General features: G+C 43.5%; 1 protein-coding gene across 2 annotated transcripts in view; it reads left to right on the top strand.

Annotated features, from left to right (window-relative positions):
* Positions 1-25,330, top strand: part of LOC121568726 (ubiquitin carboxyl-terminal hydrolase 22-like) — a 63,482-nt gene that overhangs the window by 22,063 nt on the left and 16,089 nt on the right. For both annotated transcript variants that reach the window (XM_041879127.2, XM_041879128.2), the window contains 5 exons: positions 11,496-11,628; positions 13,695-13,808; positions 19,387-19,488; positions 21,323-21,489; positions 24,796-24,955. In XM_041879127.2, the coding sequence (XP_041735061.2) occupies positions 11,496-11,628; positions 13,695-13,808; positions 19,387-19,488; positions 21,323-21,489; positions 24,796-24,955 (676 nt within the window). The remainder of the gene's footprint in view (positions 1-11,495; positions 11,629-13,694; positions 13,809-19,386; positions 19,489-21,322; positions 21,490-24,795; positions 24,956-25,330) is intronic.

Here is a 25,330-nt window from a genome sequence, read left to right as displayed (position 1 = left end):
AGGCATGACAGATGACCATGCATCCCTGCCTTTGTTCGTCTAGGCAGGGCCATTCACCATCTGTAGTACACACACACACACACACATACACACACACACACAGGGTTGATGTGCCCGCTGTGCTAGCTCGTAAAGAGTCAGGAATAGCCAGGGGCAAGCCCATCAAAACAGACCAGAGCCCAAACCTACATTTATCACATTTGTGTGTGTGTGTGGGGGGGACCTTCCAGTGCTTTGTGTACACTCAGAGAAAAACAAGGCTGCACTAATAACAACCAACAACCATGATTAGAGACGGAGAGAGGCTAGATTGTGCAGAGAGCAGGGGCAGTAGTAGACAGACAGTAGAGGTGTGTGTGTGTGTGTGCGTGTAGTGTGGAGAGGCTAGTTAGCTAGACCACGGTAGACCTAATCTGTGTGTTAGCTTGTTACGCCTATGTGTGCATGATCTAGGCCTATTCTAGTGAGTGTGAGTTTCTGTGCGCTTCGGTGAGGGTGTGTGAGTGAATGCCTGTGTACCGGTAGTATGTGTCTCTGAGTAATGATCAGTGGTGCTGGCTGCCTCTCTCTGAGGCTTTGCCCTCTGATCTATGATCTGGGCTCTCTACACCACTGATCTGGTTCATAGAGAGCACAACATGATGTCAATCCTCTTAATGAGATGACAGCTCTCTAAGGCAGAGTTACACGAGTGTGTGAAGCGCATGTCTCCCCGAGAGTGTAACACACAAGTATTCAGACCCCTTGGATTTCTTCACATTTGATTGTGTTACAGAGTGGGTTGAAAATGGATTTATACCACAGCGTTGTTGAATACTCGTTTCTGATTGGCTAGAAGGGCATTCTAGAATGGACATTAAAACCAGATAACGGGACAGTTGGAAAAGATGTCGGCACATTGCATGATGCAATATGCGCCTACACATGCAGACCGTACTTGCTACAGGTCCAACGAAGAAAGAACTTTGCTAGCTAGCTAGCATTGATTTATTTTTGCAGAGACATATTTTTTGGGGGAGCATCTGATGACCTAACGTGGTGAGTGATAAACATGAATTTCTCCTGTCCCCACCTCCGCTTAAGCTGGCAAATCCTACCACATGTTTCTAGTTTGACCAGCTGTTTTCAGCAACTGATATTTTTGAATTTGGTTGTCATATTGGCAGGTTGGCTAGCAACAAACTATTTAGCTAGCTTCTAGCCTAGTGTTTGATATGCAATGCAATCTCCTCGTAATTAACAGTCAGTGTTGACGAGTGTCCTGATAAGGCAAACTTTTCTAGCTATGCCAGGCAATATCGGGCATTATCAGCTTATTGTTATGGATGTATCCAAGTGAATGTCAATAGAAGACAGCTACTTTGCTGTTATTCTGACTGCAGAGGTCGTGACTGTGTAGCCGTAGTTAGTTGGTTAGCTAGCAGCAAGCAAGGGATAAGAACGTTAACTGAGCATGGCAACAAAACATACAGAACGAAGGACTGAGTAGTGTCTCTAGCAACCAAAAGATGGGAAAGTATGAATTTGCATATAAAAATGAAAATATTTACTTCTTTATTTTCTACCGGTACATGTGTGCTTTCATATTGTTTTCTTTGGCAACTGTGGTATAAGCAGGATAAACGCCTCCGTTTTGTACGTTACCTTGGAAGAAATGAACTCCGCAAAGGGACTCGGCTCCACCTCGTTCCGCTGCGTCGTCCATTATTTCCAAGGTAATGTACAGAACTTCAGCGTTTATCCCTTAATTGTCATTTTTTGTAAACAATCTTCACAAAATACTCTGTCAAAATGGAAGCTTACTTATTTATTTAATTTTTTCAAGATTCATACAAATGAAAGAAATAAAATATAGTTGTTGCGTAAATATTCGGCTCCCTGAGTCTATACATGTTGGAAACAACTTTAGTGTTTAGCGTTAGACCCCTGGATTGTGCAATATTTGCCTATTATTATTTTCATAATAATTGTTCAAGCTCTGTCAAGATGTTGGGGATCATGGCTAGACAGCAATGTTCAAGTCTTGCCATTAGTATTTCAAGCAGATTTAAGTCAACTTTAACTTCGCCACTTAGGAACGTTCCCTGTCTTCTTGGTAATCAACTCCAGTGTAAATTTGGCCTTGTTGTAGGTTATCGTCCTGCTGAAAGGCGAATTCTCTGCCAGTGTCTGGTGTAAAGCAGACTGAAGCAGGTTTTCCTTTAGGATTTTGCTTGTGCTTAGCCCTAACCCGCTTTCTTTTTATCATGAAAAACTCCCCAGTATTTGCTGCTGTCAAGCAAACCCATACCATGATGCAGCCACCACCATGCTTGAAAATAAGGAAGCAGTTACTCAGTGACGTGTTGGATTTGCCCCAAACAGTTAGGCCAAAAAGTGTATTCATTTGCCATGTTTTTTTTGCAGTATTACTGTAGTGCCTTGTTGCATACAAGATGCATGTTTTGTAATAATTGTATTTTGTTCTTTTCACTCTCATTTAGGTCATTATTGTGGAGTCACTCCAATGTTGTTGATCGATCCTCAGTTTTCTCCCATCCCAGCCGTTGAACACTAGCCAGCTATCTGAACTTGTAGTAATCATGGTCAAATTACCGATAGGGGGCCCCCATTTGATTGTGTTAGTCACTGTCACTCAGATATCATATTAAAAACGGCAAACATTGCTCTCCACCCTATGGCAAAATGTGTAGAATTGCCGGAAATAAGCTGTTAAACTGCCACTGTGCTCCCCCATGATTTCTGATTTTTTTGTGGCACCCACTCCCATCAAAGTTACCCATCCCTGAACTAGACCATGCTAAAAGAGCTATTCAATGTCTGATTTAGTGTTACCCATCTACCAATCACTGCCCTTCTTTATGAGGCTTTCCAAAAGATCCCTGGTCGTTGTAGTTGAATCTGTGCTTGAAATTCAATACTTGACTGAGGGACCTTACAGATAATATATGCATGGGGGACAGTGGACGGGTTAGTCATTTAAAAATAATTATTTTACAGAGTGAGCCCATGTTACTTTTTGTGATTTGTTAAGCCAAATTCTATTCCTGAACTAATTTAGGCTTGCATAAACAAAACGGCTGAATACTTATGCAACGACTATATTTTAGTTATTTAATTTTTTATTAATCTTAACAAATAATTAATAATTTTTCTTCCACTTTGACATAAGAGTATTGTTGACAAAAAATGACAAATCCATTTTAATCCCACTTTGTAACACAATGAAATGTGAAGAAATACAAGGGGTCTGAATACTGAATATACACCCTTCATCACACACATCACATGTCTGAACAGCAGCACAACGTCACCAAACACCATTTGATCATGGTAGCATCAAAGCAGCTCGTCTCCATAAGCAGCTCTGCAATGTGATGATGATGCTGCTGCTTAGAGAGAACATGCTGCATAGTGCGCACTCACTATTCTGTTTCATGTCTCTCCTGCTTCCACAGGATGAGGTTGGCTGGAAGGTGTCTCTACATGGGGCCTGGTAAAGGCAGCAAGGTGTGTGCGTGGCAGGTTCAGACAGCAGAGGAACTGGACGTAGTAGGGGTGTAGTACAGTGGAATGGTAGAGGGGTAGAGAGATGGTTAGTCTATGCCACACGTCTTCGGCGATGCTTCTCTGTCTCGTCCTGCTCAGTGAGACTGGGGCCGGCAGGCTAGGCGTTAGTCAGTCAAGGGGAAACTAGAGAGAGGGAGGGGGGGAGGGGGGACGTCATCTGACACAGCCCTGGCTTGCACCCTCAGGGGGTCAGTCAGAACAGCACTGGCGCATCAGCATCCACGCCCTCCTCTCCTCCCTCAACCTCCCCACTATTAAATATAGAAACGCAGAGGAGAGGAGAGGACAAGCCTGTGTGTGAGAGTTAATGTCTGTAAGGGTGTGCGTGTCAGTGTGTCTATTTATGATCGTGTGTGTGTGTGTGTGTGCGCTCACGCCTGCGTGTGTGTCCGTCTCCAGCAGAGCGGCTTATTGCATGTGAAACGGTGTGTGGTGAGTCACTGCTCTCATGGTCTGTTCCCTAGCTGTGGAGGACCTGCCTCTCTCCCAACCCTCCTCTCCCCCTGCCCCGCCTGTCTCCCCCTGCCCCGCCTGTCTCCCCCTGCCCCGCCTGTCTCCCCCTGCCCCGCCTGTCTCCCCCTGCCCCGCCTGTCTCCCCCTTCCCCGCCTGTCTCCCCCTGCCCCGCCTGTCTCCCCCTGCCCTGCCTGTCTGCCCCGCCTGTCTCCCCTGCCCCGCCTGTCTCCGCCTTCCCCGCCTGTCTCCCCTGCCCCGCCTGTCTCCCCCTGCCCCGCCTGTCTCCCCTACCCCGCCTGTCTCCCCCTGCCCCGCCTGTCTGCCCCCGCCTGTCTCCCCGCATTCCCGCCTGTCTCCCCCTGCCCCGCCTGTCTGCCCCGCCTGTCTCCCCGCATTCCCGCCTGTCTCCCCTGCCCCGCCTGTCTCCCCCTGCCCCGCCTGTCTCCCCGTACCCCGCCTGTCTCCCCCTGCCCCGCCTGTCTGCCCCGCCTGTCTCCCCGTACCCCGCCTGTCTCCCCCTGCCCCGCCTGTCTCCCCCTGCCCCGCCTGTCTGCCTCTCTCCCTCTCTCTCTCTCCCTGCCCCTCCCTTTCCCTGGGCCTGAAACCGATGGAGAGATGCAGTGAGAGAGACACTCCCTCTGCTAGTAACTGTAAAACTCTGGATTCCAGTCATATCAGCCAGCGGCCTGATCTATAGCTGATCTAATAGGACATTAAAAGCCTCAGGAAGGGGGAGGGAGAGTTACTGCTGACACTGAGGAATAGTATAGGGTCTGACTGGCAGGCTGCATGGGAACCAGAGAGGGTGAAACAGTGGGGGGGGGAGTGGATTTTTCTACCCAGGGAAGAGGGCTCGAGGGTTGGGGTGCAGGGGGGTGCGGTTGCAGCGTTGACAGGGGTAGCTGTGTTTTGACTGGAGCTCTGGTGCAATGCAGAAGGTTAGGAGGGGTGCTGGAAGGAATCAACAGCAGCATCTCTCTTGAAGAGCTGAGGGGGGAGGGGCTGGAGCAGAGAGTTAATGATAATGAGGTGTTGGCGTGACTGTCTTTAGAGCACTAGCCTGCCTTGCCTGTCTACTGATGATCACGATCACACTTCATGGCTCTCACTCTCTTTCTCCTCTTTTTCTCTATCTGCTCCTCTTTCTGCTTCTGTCTCTCTCAATCTTTCTCTCTGCTTCTTTTAGGCCTGTATTTTTCTGCTTCTCTCTGTTTCTCTCTCGTTCATATCAGCCTACATCTAACGTCTGCCTTTCAGCCTCTCTCTACTCTCCATCATCTCTTGCACATGTCATTGAGTGTGGTGGTACTGGCTGTATAGTGTCTAGCCCAGGGCTCTCCAACCCTGTTCCTGGAGAGCTACCGTCCTGCAGGTTTTAACTCCAACCCTGTTCCTGGAGAGCTACCGTCCTGTAGGTTTTAACTCCAACCCTGTTCCTGGAGAGCTACTATCCTGTAGGTTTTAACTCCAACCGTGTTCCTGGAGAGCTACCGTCCTGTAGGTTTTAACTCCAACCCTGTTCCTGGAGAGCTACCGTCCTGCAGGTTTTTACTCCAACCCTGTTCCTGGAGAGCTACCGTCCTGCAGGTTTTAACTCCAACCCTGTCCCTGGAGAGCTACCGTCCTGCAGGTTTTCACTCCAACCCTGTTCCTGGAGAGCTACCGTCCTGTAGGTTTTCACTCCAACCCTAATCTAGCATACCTGATTCCAATAATTATCTGGTTGATAAACTGAATCAGGTTAATTACAACTGGGGTTGGAGTGAGAACCTACAGGAGGGTAGCTCTCCAGGTACAGGGTTGGAGTAAAAACATACAGGAGGGTAGTTCTCCAGGAACAGGGTTGGAGAGCCCTAGCTAGCCTGTCTGTGTTATCAGGCCCCAGTCTGAATGTGATTCTCCTGCGCCTGTCAGTCACTATTAGACCCCGCCCCTCTCCATTAGATCCCATTCATCCCAGTGTGATAAGCCCCGCACACGCCAGACCGAATGAGAACAGAGCTTACTGTATGTGGCCCTGAATGTCCAGCTTACTGCTCCGTCATCACAATCCTCCCCGTGCTTCTAAGGCCATGCAGCGACATAGACTGTGTGTGTGCCCTATTTCAGTGATATGATGATATAACTGCTCTCTTATCACCCCCATGGCAGTCATACCATTGTAGGTGGACAATAGCCTAGTCTTCTCTCACAGTGTGTCTGGTCCTTCTATGATGAGGTGTTTGTAGTGGCTGCAGCCTGCCGGCAGCATTACTCTGGGCTCTGTGGAGATGACATGGGAGGGAAATCGGATAGCTGTCAGTGAGTGCATCTCTTCTCCAGACACTCCCCCTGCTGGCCAGAACTGCAAGGTGCAGCTCTTTCACCATGCTGTCATATGGCACCCGGTGATCTGCCCGTCACTGTAGCAAGTGTTTCCCAAATATATGTTTTCTTACTTGTGAGGGAGAAAAGCCTTAGGAAGCAACATCCAGTGACTCAAACACCACAACATTCAAGCAAAACCAACAAAGGCTTCAATTTGTTTGAGGTGGGGAGCCATAGCTAGACAGGGTCACTGCTAAATGACTAAGTTATAGCAGGGGAAAAAAGCAGCCTCCTCAATGCCACATTGGTGGACAGATAGAAAGCCAGTAAATGCGTAAACATTACACTGTGGCCTGTCTCTGTGTCATGAGTGTTTCTCACAGTGACTGTTCCCTCTCCTAACCAGTCACACTGTTTCATAGTGATATAATGTGGAGGAAGTGAAACTGAGACCAGGCTGGATCTTTTATGACCCCTTTACAATGGTTCTCCATGCTGTCGTAATGGTGTCGGGTTGTTTCATTGTGTTGCTGTTCGTCAGGTGGCTGTAGCCTACCTTTTGTGTGGAGGTGTTCTTTGCTGTAGGCCTAATACCTTGGCTAGGTCGTGTGTATGAATGAGCGTCATCTCCTGGTTACTTTAGGTGGTTACTGTGTTCTCACTCCCCAGCACTATTTTCTTACTCAGATTTCTAGAAACATGGTTGAAATGGATACTAAGCTGCGGCTTAGTCTTTTGTTTTGCTCCTGCTCTATTCCACCTTTATTTCCTCTCCCTCTCTTCCTCTGCCCAGCGGGTGACTTAGTGACAAGCCTGTGTCCTGATGGCTTTGAATAGACCTCTTTCTCTCTCACATCTCCTTTCTAGCACTCCATCTTTGACTCTCCTCTCTCTCCCTCATCTCACCTCTGTCCATCTTTCTTCTCTCTCTCTCTCTCTCTCTCTCTCTCTCTCTCTCTCTCTCTCTCTCTCTCTCTCTCTCTCTCTCTCTCTCTCTCTCTCTCTCTCTCTCTCTCTCTCTCTCTCCTGTATTCATTCCATGTCTCACTCCAGTTCGTCATCACTACAGTACAGAGCTCCTCCATATGGTTGCTCTGTCAGTCCCATCAGCTTCAGGCAGGGCTATGGGACTGTCTTCGGTCGTCAGAGCAGCATCAGGGCTATGGGACTGTCTTCGGTCGTCAGAGCAGCATCAGGGCTATGGGACTGTCTTCGGTCGTCAGAGCATTATCAGGGCTAAGGGACTGTCTTCGGTCGTGTGTCTCTCTGTCCTCAGTTGCTCCCTTTCTCTCTCCTTTTTTCTCTCTGCTGCCAGAGAAAACTCCAGAATATTTCTTCATACAGCACATCTCTACTCTCTGTACTCCTGAGCTCCAACACACGTTAACACATCTTCTCTTCTCCATCTTTCTTTCTCTCTCTATCTCTCTGTTCCCCTTTCTGTTTCCATCTCTCTGTCTGGCTGGCTGGCTGTCTGTATGTCGCTCGCTTGCGCTCTTGCTGTCTCTCTTTCTCACACACACAACCCCCCCCTCCCTCCCGTCACCACGTCTCTCTCTCCTCTCGCTGTGGCCTCAGGCCCTGCAGAGCTCAGTGTGGCAGCTCCACTAAAGACAAGGCATTCTAATGGTTCTGTAAATCCCTCGATCATCTCTAGCATCACACTCACACACTCCAGCCGCTGTCAGTGTGTCAAAGATGCTTCCTCCCACCATGCATGAATCCAATCAGGAGCATGGTGTACTGCGTGGAGAAGCAGAATTTGTGCTCTATATATCGGACCACATGGGGTTTCTCAAAGGACCCAACCATCACTACTCTGTCTGCCTTCATCTTAGGGCTGTTACAGTGACTGTATTACCACCACACCGGCGGTCACGAATCATGACCGCAGTCAAATTCCACGTGAAGGTTTAGTCATGGTAACTAGGCTTTTCCAAAACTGCGCTCTGATGCCGCTGATGGTCATTAGTAGCCTACCAAACTTGCTAACTGCCATTCGCTAATGGCCTGGTACTCAGCGTTCTATTGTCCCTCTAATCACTCTGACATAAATGCAGTCCAAAATCAAATCAAACACTTCATGAGAGCCCATGAGCTCATGTTGCGCAATATTTCTAATTACGTGATAAAACTGAGTTTTGATGGCCTCTATTAAAAAGAGGATCTGTTCAGCTTTCTATAGGCTAGGCCTACTATATTTATTAATTAATATTAAACACAGTGCTTCCTTTACAACAGGAATAGCCTATCTGGCTGGCATGAAAATGAACTGTGGGAAAGCGTCTTCCATTCGCTATTTAAGTGCATACGATGACATGTATTTTTTCCCGTGCACCTGTTCTGACAGGTGAATGATAATGGTCCATTCTAAATCAAAACTACTTTCACACACAGGCCTATATTATTTAGTATATGTAAAGACAAGATTAAATTGAGAATAGTCTGATGGGTGACAATATTATCACTTGAGAATTATGTATTGTGTGTGCAATCTATGACAAAAAACAGCGCATGCCTTTTTTTCCGACTTTATCAAATCATAGTCGTGCACATCATGTAGCCTAGCCCATGAGCCTATATGTTTTGATAAGGTTTGTATCACAACTAAATGGCCAGAAAATTCCAAACCTACATGCCTAGGACGTCTGGAACACGGTTGGAGAGCACATAGCCTACAGAGCCTAGTGAAACGTGTTCCTATAAGCCCAGTCATTGCCCAATCGCAATCGAGTTTTGACTGGCCACTATTTAAAAGAGGATCCCAGCTTTTTCGTGCTGCTATATTTATTGTTAAAATGAAGAACATTAATCCACTTTACAACTGGTGTAGCATACTTGGCATACATAGGTGGTGCGCGAGTTTCAAGTTTGGGGAAGCTAATTTTCACTGTAAAAATGCACCCTTATAATAAAGCATTCCGTGCATCATCGCATTTGCAGACCTACTATTCGTAATGTGATGAGTAGATTGGATAGTCATAATTTAGGCTAATCAAATAACTAAATCACTGTATGCAAAGAAAGACCGTTCAGTGCATGGCTGAGCGCGTGTAGAGTAGACCTAGGCTATATCAGATATGTTTCTTCTTTCTTTGCATGAGAAAAATGTGGCCTTTTATAAACACATTTCATGCAATTCTACTACACTTTATATGACTGGAGACGTTAGCAGAATCTTTTTTTAATTGGTTAAATTACAGTTAGCCTACTCTACTGACAAAGACAAACGGATCAGTAAAAACAACATTGTCCATATAATAGGCCTACAAGCAGGGGAGACACAAATAGAATATGACGTCCATCTAAACTGGAGGAGGAAATTATTGTCCCCCCCCAAAACATTTTTAAATTAAGTATATATGCGCAGTTCGCACTCACCGGGGATATTGCTGATGCTCTCCGCTGGTGCCAATAAGATGTTGAGAATTTTGATAACTAAAAGACATTAGTCTTTTCATTGTCTTCTCTTTACAGCAATAACCATTTGCTTTCCAAACTATGTTTTCCTGTGATTGTATTTTGAAATGTTGCAATATGCCTGGCTTGGCCTCTCTACTTTTCACAGACAGTCGCAACTAAACAATAATCTGGCCAAATTGCGCGCACTGCCTTTCCTTCCGACTGGAGGCAATATATTTTTAATATAAAAATTAAAAAAGAAGCTAATGATCCTCTGTGGCCAAATCATGCTTTAGTTGCCTATTTTGAATTATTACATTTATTTTTGTATAGACAGGAGTAGGCTGAATTTAATTACATTTACTTTAGGGAAATCTTCCACTAGCCTTATGGACGCGCTGCCTATGCTTGCATTTTAAAAACGTTACAGCACATAACCTCCATTTGCTATTCGAGTGCAGGCTACGATGACATAAACATTTTATGTGGGCCATTCTAAATCAAAAATAATTCCACACATACCCTATATTAGTATGCTATATGTAAAGAACATATTACATTAAAAATAGTCTGATGGGTGACAATATTGTCAAGTGCTTGTCAATTTGTGAATGAGATACTGAAGTGTGTGCAGCCTGCGCAAGAAATGGAGCAGAGCTCATGTCTTTCATCATTAGTGGCATCATGCAGCCTTAGAATGTATTACAAATCTAAATATATAGCCTAACATTTCTATCACAACTAAAGATGCATAAATGACCTGTTTCTTTGTTAACCGCTCAACACAGAATAGCAGTCCCTTGGAAATTGTTTGGGGTAAATATCCTTTCTATTTTATTCAGCTATGTGCAATTGTAGGCCTATTCTTCATACTATAAAATAATATCAAATAATGCCACGGAATTCAAATCTTGTCTGCTAAATGACGTAAATGTAGTATAGCCCACAGCCATATGGCATAGCTAGCTCAGGGCCTAACATAAGGACAACTCAGAAGATGCTATTCTGTTCTTCTGAAATAGGCTACATTTTCTTCATATCATGTTTCTTTAGACCTGTCTAAAATAATGGATATATTGTGATGGTGTAGGCTATATTTAATGGATTTATTAGACTTTTTTTTAAATGTAGATGTTCCCAAGGTCCTCATCAGTGGCTTGTAGGCTATGCGTGGAAGCCAGGAGATGCTAAATGTGTTTATGTTAATAAACAGTCAATTACCGTGAGACTGGCAGTTATTTGCATTACAATCACTGGTTGACAATGTCATGATCACCACAGCCCTACTTCATCTCAATATTTATTGGAGAGTGCAAGGTTGTGTCCCAAATTACACCTTATTTTCTACATAGTGCACTACTTTTGACCAGAGCCCTATGTAGGGAACAGTGGGACGCAGCCTCAGTGTTCCTCCTAAACGATCTGATCACATGACTGTGTGTATGTGTGTCTGCCCAAGCCAGCAGGGAGATCTCTTTACGCCAGCCTCCCTCTCTGTCTAGGTTTCCATCTGCCTCTCAATGCTCAGAAGATGTCGATGTATATTCCCTTTTTATTCTGACTCTCTCATCCCTTCTCTCTCCCTCCCTCTCTTTCCCTTCTCTCTCTCTCCCTCCCTCTCTTTCCCTTCTCTCTCTCTCCCTCCCTCTCTTTCCCTTCTCTCTCTCTCCCTCCCTCTCTTTCCCATCTCTCGCTCTCCTCGCTCTCCTCTCTCGCTCTCCCTCTCCTCTCTCGCGCTCGCTCTCCCTCTCGCCCCCTGCAGGCCAAGTCGTGTATCTGTCACATGTGCGGCGCCCACCTGAACCGGCTCCACTCCTGCCTGTCCTGTGTCTTCTTCGGCTGCTTCACCAAGAAACACATCCACGAGCACGGCAAAAACAAACGACACAACCTAGGTAAGATGTGCACGTGCTAGCTTATGTTGTCATGTCCACTAAACTAGCACACTGCCTCACACACACACAGCGAAGAAGATACAATTGACATCACTGCAGAACATTCTCTAGCTCCAAGCTGTGCTGCACACACACACAAACATACGCACACACCAAAATACAATTCAGGCCTCTCTGCCTGAGAGAACTGTCCTTTTCTGAGACATTGAGCAGAACCCATCTTTCCCAGTAGCATTAACAATCTACTGGGAGCCAGTGCTTAGTCTTAGCCAGACAAATGTCATTCTCTAAGCCTCTCTGTTCCCAAGTCAGCTATGTGGGAGGGCTAGACATGTTTAGTCCTGAACCACATTGAATAGGGATGACCCTGTGATTCTTACATGGTAATTATCAAAGTATAATATTTTCTATTTAGTGCACTACATTTGAGCAGGGCCCACAGGGCTCTGGTAAAAAGTAGTGCACTGTTAAGGGAATAGGGTGCCATTTGGGTGTGATGGGGATTAGAAGGTTGTTCTGGGGGGGGGTGTCACAGTAAGGTTTTGATCTATACGCACACACCCTCTGACACACACACTGAGCCATGTCGGTCGCTCCTGTCATCAAGCCCCACTCCTATCTGCCCCTCAGCCCCCCAGAGTACCGCTACAGTGTTAATTAGGTTAGGGCTTTCCACGGGAGCACACACACATATTCACACACTCACTGTGCCATTGCACCATTAATCAACTTAACCCCTGACTCCCAGCTGTTCCTCTGGATTCCTTCACTTCCTTCATCATCCCCCTCTCCTGTCTGTCAGGTTTATTTTTAACTTCCTCTGTGTGATGTACACAGAACTCTTTCTCTCCTTCTTTCTGGTTCCATGGTTACTGCATCAGTCCAAGGGCTTTCTCAGTGCATGCCTGTTGCCATTGGACACAGAGATGATGAGCTTCTTCTAGCTAGCTCCTCTCTCATCTTATGGATAACGCACACCATGAGATGAGATGAACGCGCATGCACAAACACGCTCCATTCACATTTTCTGTATAGATTTTTAGGACAATCCATCAATTGACCCTTTTCAATTGAAGTTAGACGTATCATATTCATGAGTTGCATGTTTCGTCACAATATTGTTTTGAACGTTTGTTTTGGACTGATGCCCGGCTGAGCATTCTTCTCAATGCATCATTAATGAGCGGTGATGACGATTTCATCAAAAGGGCATTGCAGTGGCTTGGAAATACTATAACATTAAAAATGAGGCAAATAATTAGTAAGAAAACCTTTTGTCATCAATTTGATGTTACCAGATTGACTTTAGATGCAGTATAACGTTAGCTAGCTAGCTAAGATTGAGGGCAGGCCACAGGATTTTAGCTAGCTAATGTTATCGTTGCTAGTTATTTTGACAAACTTTGCTAGCTAATGACAACGTTGCCATCTGTCTAAAGTAAATTTGACGACATGATAATGCTGGCAAAGTTGTTTCCTACTAAATATTTGACTACTTTAGCAATGTCATCGTATTTCCAGGCACTATAGTGTAATTTAGAAAAAATAGTAGTCAGCGTCCGTCCAGAATGACTGGGCTTATCACCACGGCTTGAGAACGTTCATAACAATGGCATGAGGCGACCAAGCGACTTGGTGCAACCTATGAATAAATTGGTTGTCACGGCAACAGAAGAACCCAGGTATTGTTACCATGGTGTTGGAGAACATAGGCTAGTGGAAAGAGCAGGGGGGTTAGATGTGATGGACACACACACACAGTCCCACAAAAAAACATACTCTGACACACACACACACCTTCCCTATGTGATAGTTCTCTAATTCTCCAATGCAAGCGGCAATAAGATGGAATGACACAAAGCTCAAATCAATAGAGCTGAGAGTAGTGGAACACACACACACACACACACACACACACACACACACTCACTGGCCACATCAATGACGAGGTTAGACGTTAAATATACGAAGCTATTGTTCTGTAGGAAATATCTATTTCTAATTATTGTGTATTCTTTTTTCTTTTTTTCTCTCTCTCTTTTTGTTTGTTTGTTTCTCCCTTCCAGCAATAGACTTATTATATGGTGGAATATATTGTTTTGTGTGTCAAGACTACATATACGACAAAGAGATGGAACAGATTGCCAAAGAAGAACAGAGGAAAGCCTGGAAATTGCAAGGTACGGTGTTATTGGTCTCCAGCAATTCAGGCAACACTACTTTTGTGTCTATTTTTCCATTATCTCTAGTCCACCAAAAAAAGTCTAATTGATTTATATTCCTTCATGTATTTTAGCCTGTATTTATTTAACCTTTCTGATACAGATCACAATGTGGGGAGCTATGATAAACTGCATTTAGTGATTTTAAAGTAGTGGCAGCTGCATTCACATACACTATGTATACAAAAGTATGTGGACACCCCTTCAAATTAGTGGATTCGGCTATTTACATTTATTTCAACCCGTTGCTGACAGGTATATAAAATCGAGCACACAGCCATGCAATGTCCATAAACAAACATTGGCAGTAGAATGGCCTTACTGAAGAGCTCGGTGACTTTCATTGTGGCACTGTCATTTTTATTTATTTTTATTTTATTTAACCTTTATTTAACCAGGTAAGCCAGTTGAGAACAGGTTCTCATTTACAACTGCGACCTGGCCAAGATAAAGCAAAGCAGTGCGATAAAAAACAACAACAACAACACAGAGTTACATATGGGGTAAACAAAACGTACAGTCAAAAATACCACAGAAAATCTATATACAGTGTGTGCAAATGTAGCAAGTTATGGAGGTAAGGCAATAAATAGGCCATAGTGCAAAATAGTTACAATTTCGTATTAACACTGGAATGATAGATGTGCAAAAGATGATGTGCAAATAGAGATACTGGGGTGCAAATTAGCAAAATAAATAACAATATGGGGATGAGATAGTTGGATGGGCTAATTACAGATGGTCTGATGGTGATGTGGATATACTCGGAATACATATCCCAAAGGAAATAAATGATCTCACTTCAATAAATTTTAATAGAAAGTTAGCAAAAATAGATAAGATCTTGCTAACATGGAAAGGTAAATACCTGTCAATTTGTGGGAAAATCACCCTGATTAACTCTTTAGTATTATCCCAGTTTACCTATTTGCTTATGGTCTTGCCTACGCCTAGCAAACAGTTTTTTAAATTATATGAGAAAAAAATATTCAATTTTATTTGGAACGGCAAGCCAGACAAAATTAAAAGAGCATATTTATATAATGAATATGAATTCGGAGGACAGAAATTATTAAATATTAAAGCATTAGACCTATCACTAAAATCTTCAGTCATCCAAAAGTTATACTTAAATCCGAACTGGTTCTCAAGCAAATTAGTAAGATTGTCTCACCCACTGTTCAAGAAAGGTATTTTTCCCTTTATTCAGATTACAACCTCTCACTTTCAGTTATTTGAAAAGGAAATAATCTCCCAAATGTCACTATTTCTAAAACAAGCCATAGAAAGTTGGTTGCAATTTCAATTTAATCCTCCAGTAACGACAGAACAAATAATGCAACAAATATTGTGGTTAAATTCAAATATACTAATTGACAAAAAACCTTTATTTTTTGACAGAATGTTTAAAAAAGGTATAATCTTCGTAAATGATATCATCGGTAGGACTGGTGGAGTTATGTCGCACATGCAGCTAACAAAAACATATGGAAATGTCTGCTCTACCCAAAATTACAACCAAATAATTGCAGCCTTACCGCAAAAGTGGAAGAGGAAAGTTGAAGGGGGAGAAAGTAAGGAACTTGTCTGTCGGCCTTGCATTAAAGAACATAATTGGTTAAGGAAAACTGTGATAAATAAAAAAGTATATCAGTTTCACTTAAGGACCAAAGGATTGACAGCAGTCCCATATAGATTGCAAAATAGTTGGGAAGAGATCTTTGACGTACTCGATCCCATGGCATAGTGTTTATGAACTGACACGCAAAACGACACCGGATTCAAAAATTAGAATCTTTCAATTTAAATTATTATATAAAATTCTTGCTACCAATAGAATGTTATTTATATGGGGGATACAATCTTCCCAGCTCTGCAGATTTTGCTGTGAAGAGATAGAATCATTAGATCATTTGTTTTGGTTCTGTCCATTTGTAGCTTGTTTTTGGACACAGGTCCAGGAATGGCTAAAGGATTGCAATATTTACCTGGAACTAACCTTGCAGATAGCATTACTGGGTGATCTGAAAAGTCATAGTCAATCAATCAATAATATAATAATACTTTTAGCAAAAATGTTTATTTTTAATTCACAATCTGTAGAAGCAATGAGAATAGAAAGGTTCAGAACTTTTGTAAAACATCACAGTATGGTTGAAATATATATGGCAAATAGAAATCCTATATGGATGGTGTTAAGAGATAGATGGGAGGTATTGAATAGAGTTGAAGGATGGGACTAATAACAAATAACAACAAATAATAACAAAGATAGCTAATAATGTAAGCATACTGTGTCCATAATAAGTATATAGGTTGTATGTTGGGAGCTTTTGGGAAAGAGCACAGTTAGAAAGATATGGCATTTAGAAGCAAACCGGATGGACATCATGAAAATGATCGGAGAGGTTGAGAGTAGAAGAAGTTCAGGAGCAAAAAATAAATAAATATGTATATGTATATGTGTATATATATATATATATATATATATATATATATATATATATATATATATATATATATATATATATATATATATATATATATATATATATATATATATATATATATATATATATATATTGAATTATTGTAAAATTAACTCTGTCCATAAGGTGTAGATAGTAAGTATAGACCGGAAGTAGAGGCCTGGGCGTTGTTGTTCACTAATTTACTCCAAGTAGGGAAAGGATGGTGGGGTTGAAAAGTAATAAAGGGGAATATATATATATATATAAAAAATAAATAAAAACATGGGGGATTGGAAGTGATGCAGACAATTACATTGATAGAAGATACAATCTATCTGCAATATTAAGTTGATCCATCCCCCCCCCCAAAAAAATAATAAATAAATAAAAAATTACAGATGGGCTGTGTACAGGTGCAGTGATCGGTAAGCTGCTCTGACAACTGACGCCTAAAGTCATAGGATGCCACCTTTCCAACAAGTCAGTTCGTCAAATTTCTGACCTGTTAGAGCTGCCCCAGTCAACTGTAAGTGCTGTTATTGTGAAGTGGAAATGTCTATGAGTAACAACGTGTGGTAGGCCATACAAGCTCACAGAAAGGGACCGCCGAGTGCTGAAGTGCATAGCGCGTAAAAATTGTCTCACTACCGAGTTCCAAACTGCCTCTGGAAGCAACGTCAGCACAATAACTGTTTGTCGGGAGCTTCATGAAATGGGTTTCCATGGCCGAGCAGCCGCACACAAGCCTAAGATCACCATGCCTAATGCCAAACGTTGTCTGGAGTGGTGTAAAGCTCGCCGCCATTGGACTCTGGAGCAGTGGAAACGTGTTCTCTGGAGTGATGAATCACGCTTCACCATCTGGCAGTCCGATGGACGAATCTGGGTTTGACGGATGCCAGGAGAACGCTACCTGCCCCAATGCATAGTGCCAACTGTAAAGTTTGGTGGAGGAGGAATACGGGTCTGGGGCTGTTTTTCATGGTTCGGGCTAGGCCCCTTAGTTCCAGTGAAGGGAAATCTTAACACTACAGCATACAATTACATTCTAGATGATTCTGTGCTTCCAACTTTGATGCAAATGTTTGGGGAAGGCCCTTTCCTGTTTCAGCATGACAATGCCCCCGTGCACAAAGCAAAGTCCATACAGAAATGGTTTGTCGAGATCAGTGTGGAAGAACTTGACTGGCCTGCACAGAGCCCTGACCTCAACCCCATCGAACACCTTTGGAATTAATTGGTCACCAAAAGCTCAGTTCTTGTGACTACTTTCCCCAAAATGAATGATGATGAAGTTATGCTAACACCATATTGGTAAAATTATTTGTTTAAATTATGTTAACATATAGCCTATGCATGGTCCATATTATCAGGTATGCTATTTGCAATAAGAATTATAACCTGTAGCCCAACTGATGCAGCATAGTGGCTATAAATAAATAGGCTGAAGCATGGGGTTGCCTATCTGCATTTACCCTATTGGGCTAATCATTAGCTAGATCCCAAATGTTTTTTTACTAGTTAGCATCTGATGAATTAAACAAAGTTAATATAATGTAGCCCTACCTGTTAGGGTAACTTGGGCTAAACCACCATCCAGGATAACACTGCCTGCACTTCTCACAGAAACCATTTCATGTTACCATTCCCCCCCCCCCCCTCCAGCACTTTCCCTGGTTACCACTACTCTTGCTCAACAAACAATGTAATCTATCTCATTACAATTTTAGTCAATCCAAACAATGATTTTGAGGTAGGGTGTTGTTTTACCCCAAGTTACTCTGCAATTTCCCTGTGTTGCATTTAGCCCCACTCTCACCTATGCACTCACAGCGAATTGCAGACTAGTAATGTTCGTAATCATGGCGCTGCTAAAACCTCTGGGTTTAAAAAGATGCAGTTTGCATATATTTTAGAAATAAAGTAGGAATGGAAAGCTGGGATCCCCCTCTTTTTAACAAAGGCCATTAAAACTGCAGTTTTTCCCGCGATTGCAAGACATGTGCATTGACTGCTTTTCAGGTGGTGACTTGAATGTGCCTCGAGAGTAATATTTATCTCGCATAGAACACACAACAAAAAGCCGATTAGGTAACTAGATAAACTATTCTACTATGGGGTAGTCAGATTTTTCTATTCATTACTTGTTTTGTTTGCAGAGGAAAAGTAAATGGGGACTGTTCTAGAATCTTCAAAGTCACCCTTAGCAGATTGTTTTTTCATGTGCCATATTTTGGGGGGCGTGGCGTCAATGATTTTGTCGTGGCGCAGCGCCACATACAAATGACTGCAGCGGAACACTCGCACAGTGTCATCAGCATAAAAGTGTAGCTTACAGTTCTTCACTGAAGAACCAATATGGTTAATGTACAATGTGAATAGTAGTACTGGCCCTAGAATGAACCCCTGAGGCATGCCACTAGAATTTCCTTAGGTTCAGGTTTGAAAAGAAACTCCAGCACACTGGTGGTCTTCATGCTCCACAGATTTAATGGATCTTTGTACCAATGTTTTGGTCTCGATAGACCAGGGTTTCCCAACTGGTGGCCCATGGGTGGTGTTATTTTGCCCCCCCAAATAAAAAATAAAAATAAAATAAGTTATTATTAAAAATTTATTGTTGCACATAAATTACTGTAAAAACACCAGCAAATCAGCTCCAATGGATTTCTCAAGTGTTACAACTCATAATAGACATATGATCGTATACAGATGTTCAAGGTTTGAAATAATTGTTTTAGTCAAATATTATATATGTTTGGGCTTCTTGCGGTCAGTTTGCAGTCTACAAATTATTTGTAATTATGACCGGCCCCCCAACTATCCATTCAAGAAAAAATTGGCCCACGGGCCGAATCTAGTTGATGATCCCTGCAATAGACCTTCATCATAGCCTGGTCCCAGATCTGTTTGTGCTGTCCTAGCAACTCCTATGGTAATTGTCACACCAGTGACCGGAAGAGTTGGCAAACAGATCTGGGAACAGGCTACCTTCATCAAGATTCAGGTTGAAAATATTGTTGGTTTCGTCAATGTCTCAACGATGTCTCTGTCTTTGTGACCAGGTGTAGGGGAGAAATACTCGACGTGGGAGCCTACGAAGCGAGAGCTGGAGTTACTACGGCACAATCCAAAGCGAAGGAAAATCACTACAAACTGCACCATTGGTGGGATATAGGCTGGTCCGCTGTCCGCACGTCCTTATGAAGTGCTAGCATGGTAGCATGGTCGATTTCATCACCCAGACAGCTGTGTGTGTGTGTGTGTGTGTGTGTGTGTGTGTGTGTGTGTGTGTGTAAGGGACAGAGACTGTCTGTGGTGTTGTCTGTATAGTCCAGGGTTACTCATGTATTTAAGTTGGGCCTGAAAGGTCAGCTGGAGTGATTAACACCACAGGTTAGCAGGCAGTAGCCCAGGGAGAGAGGGAGAGAGAGAATGCTCTGTTCCTTCTTCAATGACAAGTTCACACAACAGGGTGGTCTTCTCTTTCTCTCTTTTTTTTTCTCTCGCTTCCTTTCTCAGTCTGTCGCTCTCTGTTTCTCACACTCTTTGTAGATTCAAACCTATTTAGGCCTATCTCTGTTTCTCACACTCTTTGTAGATTCAAACCTGTTTAGGCCTATCTCTGTTTCTCACACTCTTTGTAGATTCAAACCTATTTAGGCCTATCTCTGTTTCTCACACTCTTTGTAGATTCAAACCTGTTTAGGCATATCTCTGTTTCATTCTTCCTCCTCTTCTCTTTCTAGATCTCTTTCTAGATCTCTCTGTCCTCTCTGTCCTCTCTCTCTGCCTCTCTCTGCAGTTATATATCTTGATTCATTCAGTCTCACTCCTTCTCTCTCTTTCTCCCTCCCGCTTGCTGTAATGAAACACTTGTAGAGAGTCCTACCAGCTGTCTCAGGGCCTTGGGGTGTTGGGTGTGGAGTGGGTCGAGTCTGGAGAGTTTAACCACCAGCCGAGAGCTCTATTCCTGGGCCAAAAAGGCTGGACCAGTCCCAGGCTCCACGCTGGGCCTCACCTGTTCTGTTCACTCAGGCCTTCGTGGTGGACCACAGCTTACAGCTTTCGTCTGCACTGCCCAAACCATGGCTATATTACACTAGCCCAAACCATGGCTATATTACACTAGCCCAAACCATGGCTATATTACACTAGCCCAAACCATGGCTATATTACACTAGCCCAAACCATGACTATATTACACTAGCCCAAACCATGGCTATATTACACTAGCCCAAACCATGGCTACATTACACTAGCCCAAACCATGGCTACATTACACTAGCCCAAACCATGGCTATATTACACTAGCCCAAACCATGGCTATATTACACTAGCCCAAACCATGGCTATATTACACTAGCCCAAACCATGGCTACATTACACTAGCCCAAACCATGGCTACATTACACTAGCCCAAACCATGGCTATATTACACTAGCCCAAACCATGGCTATATTACACTAGCCCAAACCATGGCTATATTACACTAGCCCAAACCATGGCTATATTACACTAGCCCAAACCATGGCTATATTACACTAGCCCAAACCATGGCTATATTACACTAGCCCAAACCATGGCTATATTACATCATTCCAAACCATGACTACATTACACTAGCCCAAACCATGGCTACATTACACTAGCCCAAACCATGGCTACATTACACTAGCCCAAACCATGGCTACATTACACTAGCCCAAACCATGGCTACATTACATCATTCCAAACCATGACTACATTACATAATTCCAAACCATGGTGAAATTTAGCACATTTACAGAACTGTTTATTATTTTTCATTGTCCCTGTCAAATAAATAAAGTAAATTAAAGCTTCCTTTACAGGAGATGGCAATGTTAGACCTTAATGTACTCCTCTCTCTGTTGCAGGAGAATGCACCTATAACTGTACCCCTCTTGATTGTTTGTCCCGAAGATAGGCCTACTTTTTCACATTCCCCCCTCTCTCTCTAAACCCCCCCCCCCACGGCAGGTTTACGAGGGTTGATCAACCTGGGCAACACGTGCTTCATGAACTGCATCGTCCAGGCCCTCACCCACACCCCCCTGCTGCGGGACTTCTTCCTGTCCGACAGGCACAAGTGTGAGATGCAGTCCAACTCCTGTCTGGTGTGTGAGATGTCACAACTCTTTCAGGAGGTAAGGCCGGAGCTAGTGGGGATAGGGTTGCAATTTGCTAAATTCCGTCAAATTTCCCAGGTTTTTCAGAAATGTTTGTTGTTGGAGAATCCCAGTTCCCCGAATCAGGAGGGAATAATCAGGGAGGGAGTCCTCCAACTGGGATTTCTGGGAAAGACTGGAATGTTGCAACCCTAGGGCGGTCAAATGCAGTCTTCTAAGGGTTTGTGAGGCCAAAGGAAAACATATGAGATAGAATGACTGCAGAGGGGAGTCACTGACTGAATCACTGCTTTGTGGAGCTGGAGGGAAACAACTCTGTCTGAGTGGAATGAACTGAGTTCAACAAGAATGCCCTGCCGTATTATAGAGCTACAGTGTTTGGCATTTTATATCAACTCAGCTCACCAGTCTGTGTGTGAGGGGATGGGTGCGGGGGAGGGTGTCTGTCTTTGTCTGTCGGTCTCTGTGTGTATGTGTCTCAGTGTGTGTCTCCATACTTATCTCTAAATGCTAGCCTCCTTACCAATCGTTCACTACCAGTTCTGAATGTCTTTAGTACAGTCAGTTGGTTAGATTACATCCAATAAACTCAATGCCCCCTGAACATTACAGAACTTGTGCTCAGGTGTCTGTCTGCTCCTCTTCCTCCTCCTCCTCCTCTCCTCCTCACACCCTCTCACTCTCTGGTGTGTATATAAAAAACATTACACCTGCTCTTTCCAGGACATAGACAAGGCTTAAAAATTAATATTTGAACAGTCTCCTCCCCTTCATCTACACTGATTGAAGTGGATTTAACAAGTGACATCAATAAGGAATCATAGCTTTCACCTGGATTCACCTGGTCAGTCTATGTCAGTGGTTACCAACTCCAGTCCTCCAGTACCCCCGACAGCACGCATTTTTGTTGTAGCCCCGGAAAAAAAACACCTGATTCAACTCATTGAGGGCCTGATGATTAGTTGACAAGTTGAATCAGGTGTGCTTGTCTGGGGCTACAACAAAAATGTGTACTGTTGGAGGAACTGGAGGACTGGAGTTGGTAACCACTGACATAGACTGACCAGGTGAAAGCTATGATCCCGTATTGATGTCACTTGTTAAATCCACTTCAATCATGTAGATGAAGGGGAGGAGACAGGTTAAAGAAGGATGTTTAAGTCTAGAGACAATTGAGGCATGGATTGTGTATGTGTGCCATTCAGTGTATGAATGGGCAAGACAAAATATTTAAGTGCCTTTGAACGTGGTATGGTAGTAGGTGCCAGGCGCACCGGTTTGTGTCAAGAACTGCAACGCTGCTGGGTTTTTCACGCTCAACAGTTTCCCATGTGTATCATGAATGGTCCACCACCCAAAGGACATCCAGCCAACTTGACACAACTGTGGGACGCATTGGAGTCAACATGGGCCAGCATCCCTGTAGAACGCTTTCGACACCTTGTAGAGTCCATGCCCCAATTAATTGAGGCTGTTCTGAGGTCAAAAGGGGATGCAACTCAATATTAGGAAGGTGTTCCCAGGGCGGCCTCAGTGGGCTGATCCGTTCAGCTAGAACAAAGGGAGGGAGCAACCATTCACCTTCATCACATGGAGGAGCAACCGTTTAGTGTTCAGATGTGACAGCGTGAATCAACTAGTGTCTAGAGTAGACCAAGGAGAAAAGTTAAAAGCATACCCTTGGAGAATACTTGTCATGCTACAATGGAACTACAATAAAAGTTTCAGAACAAACATTTTGTGCTTGCTTATAACTATTCAGCTAGAGCGCATATCTCAGTCCCTCTCGCTCTGTTCTTGTCCCTTAGAGCCAGATGCACGCACATGCACACGCACACACTTCTCTTCCCTCTCTCCCAATCACGTTGCTCGTTCCTGCTCCACGCGTTCCTCCTCTCCTTTGAACTTGGCGCATGCAGCACCATCATCAGTACCAGGAAAGAGGGTCTGTTCCTCTGAGTCTGTACCCACACAGCTCCTCTCAGCCAGGGAGGCGATGGTCTTTGAACAACCCCTCCCCGTCTCCCTTCTTTTTATAGACTCAGCCTGCTTCAAACCGCAGCGCAGGACCAAAGAGCCTGTAAGATACATGATATAAGCTTATTTGTGTGTGCGTGAGTCAGGAGATTAAAGGTGTGTACTGTAATAGGCTTGCTTCTGCATTCAAGCAGAGCACTCTTTTCATTATGGTGTTGTTCTCTCCATCTCACACCCTGACCTAGACTGTCAATCATCCAATCCCCATAGCAACCTGGAGATTCAGCAGTCTGGTTTCACACACACTCTCTCTCTGGAAGTTCAGTGACTAGCATTCACTAACATATAATAGCATTTGCTAACAGGTTCTAGCATATATATTTTTTTTTACAGATAATGGCTTTTGCTAACAGTTACTAGCATTTGCTAACATTTACCAACGTTTGCTAACAGTCACTAGCATTTGCTAGTGGATGCTAGCATTTGCTTACACTAATGTTAGATGCTTGGAGAAATTCATTCAAGTCAGGTTAGTTAGTTAGTTAGTTAGTTAGTTAGATGACGGATGTCGATGGGCTCATGTAGTGGTAAGGCAGTGTTTCCCATGTGTTGTCGCCTGATTATTATTTATATTTTTTAACTGCTTGGTCCATAGAACCGGGGTTATGTCAGTAACCTCTAGTATCCGCTAGTAGTAAAGAGCGTTTTCTGTTTTCTTCCTACAACTGTGAGTCTATCTTTTGAACGGTTTAAGCTACAAAGTAGTATGACCCCATCGCTGAAAGATAAGACTCTCAGGAACACTTGTGTGTCTTCTGTTTCACTTTACAAGCCGCGCAGGACTCTGTCTTGTCCAAACAGATTGGACAAGACCAGGCACTAAATCAAACTGCGGGGGAAAGAACATCATCAATTATGTTATTTTCTACAGAGAAGATCATACAAAATTATTGTCTGATGATCTTCTGAACTTCCCAATACCTTTCTGATGCATTTCAGTCACTTCAAACTATACTTCCTTCGGCTAGAAATACTGTCAAAAGTACTGTAAAACTGATTTGCAATAGACTGTCATAGCTCCAATAATTTTTTTTTAAAAAAGTTAACATTGGCAATTGACTTACAACACCTTTGTTACATGGTGGGGTCGCTAAATGTTTTGGATATCAAAATGGGGTCGTGGGCCCAAAAAAGTTTGGAATCCCTGTGCTAATGTGTCAGCTATACAAAGAAAAACAGGCACTTTTCCCTTTCAGTGAAAATACAAGTTGAGTGTAGGTAAATTTAACAACATGGCTGCCAGATGTTAAATCCCTGTTCTCCCACTAACCTACTTTCTCTCCACAGTTCTACTCGGGCCACCGTTGGCCCCACATTCCCTTCCGGCTGCTGCACCTGGTGTGGACTCACGCACGTCACCTAGCGGGCTACGAGCAACAGGATGCCCATGAGTTCCTCATCGCAGCGCTGGACGTGCTGCACCGGCACTGCAAAGGAGACACCACCCGTAAGTATCGCCCTCCTAACTTATTACTTAAATACTGTAGTAAAGGTTCACTTAATAACTTACTCATAAATACAGTATAATACTGTAGTATTGTTAAAGAGAAGTGGCAGTTGAAATATATTGTATATCTTCAGTGTAACTGCACTCATTGCAGTACAGACAGTGTGAGTGTATTGTAACCGAAGAGAGATGTTCTGATTCTTCTTGCGGGTAGCTTAGTGGTTAAGAGTGTTGTGCCAGTAACCGAAAGGTCGCTGGTTCTAATCCTCTAGCCGACTAGGTGAAAAATCTGTCGATGTGCCCTTGAGCAAGGCACTTAACCCTAATTGCTCCTGTAAGTCGCTCTGAATAAGAGCGTCTGCTAAATGACTAAAA

The sequence above is a fragment of the Coregonus clupeaformis genome, chromosome 7 (genome assembly GCF_020615455.1).
Source record: "Coregonus clupeaformis isolate EN_2021a chromosome 7, ASM2061545v1, whole genome shotgun sequence".
In the NCBI taxonomy this organism is placed as follows: Eukaryota; Metazoa; Chordata; class Actinopteri; order Salmoniformes; family Salmonidae; genus Coregonus; species Coregonus clupeaformis.
Note: the sequence above shows the minus strand (reverse complement) of the source record. Positions and strands in the feature narration are given on the sequence as shown.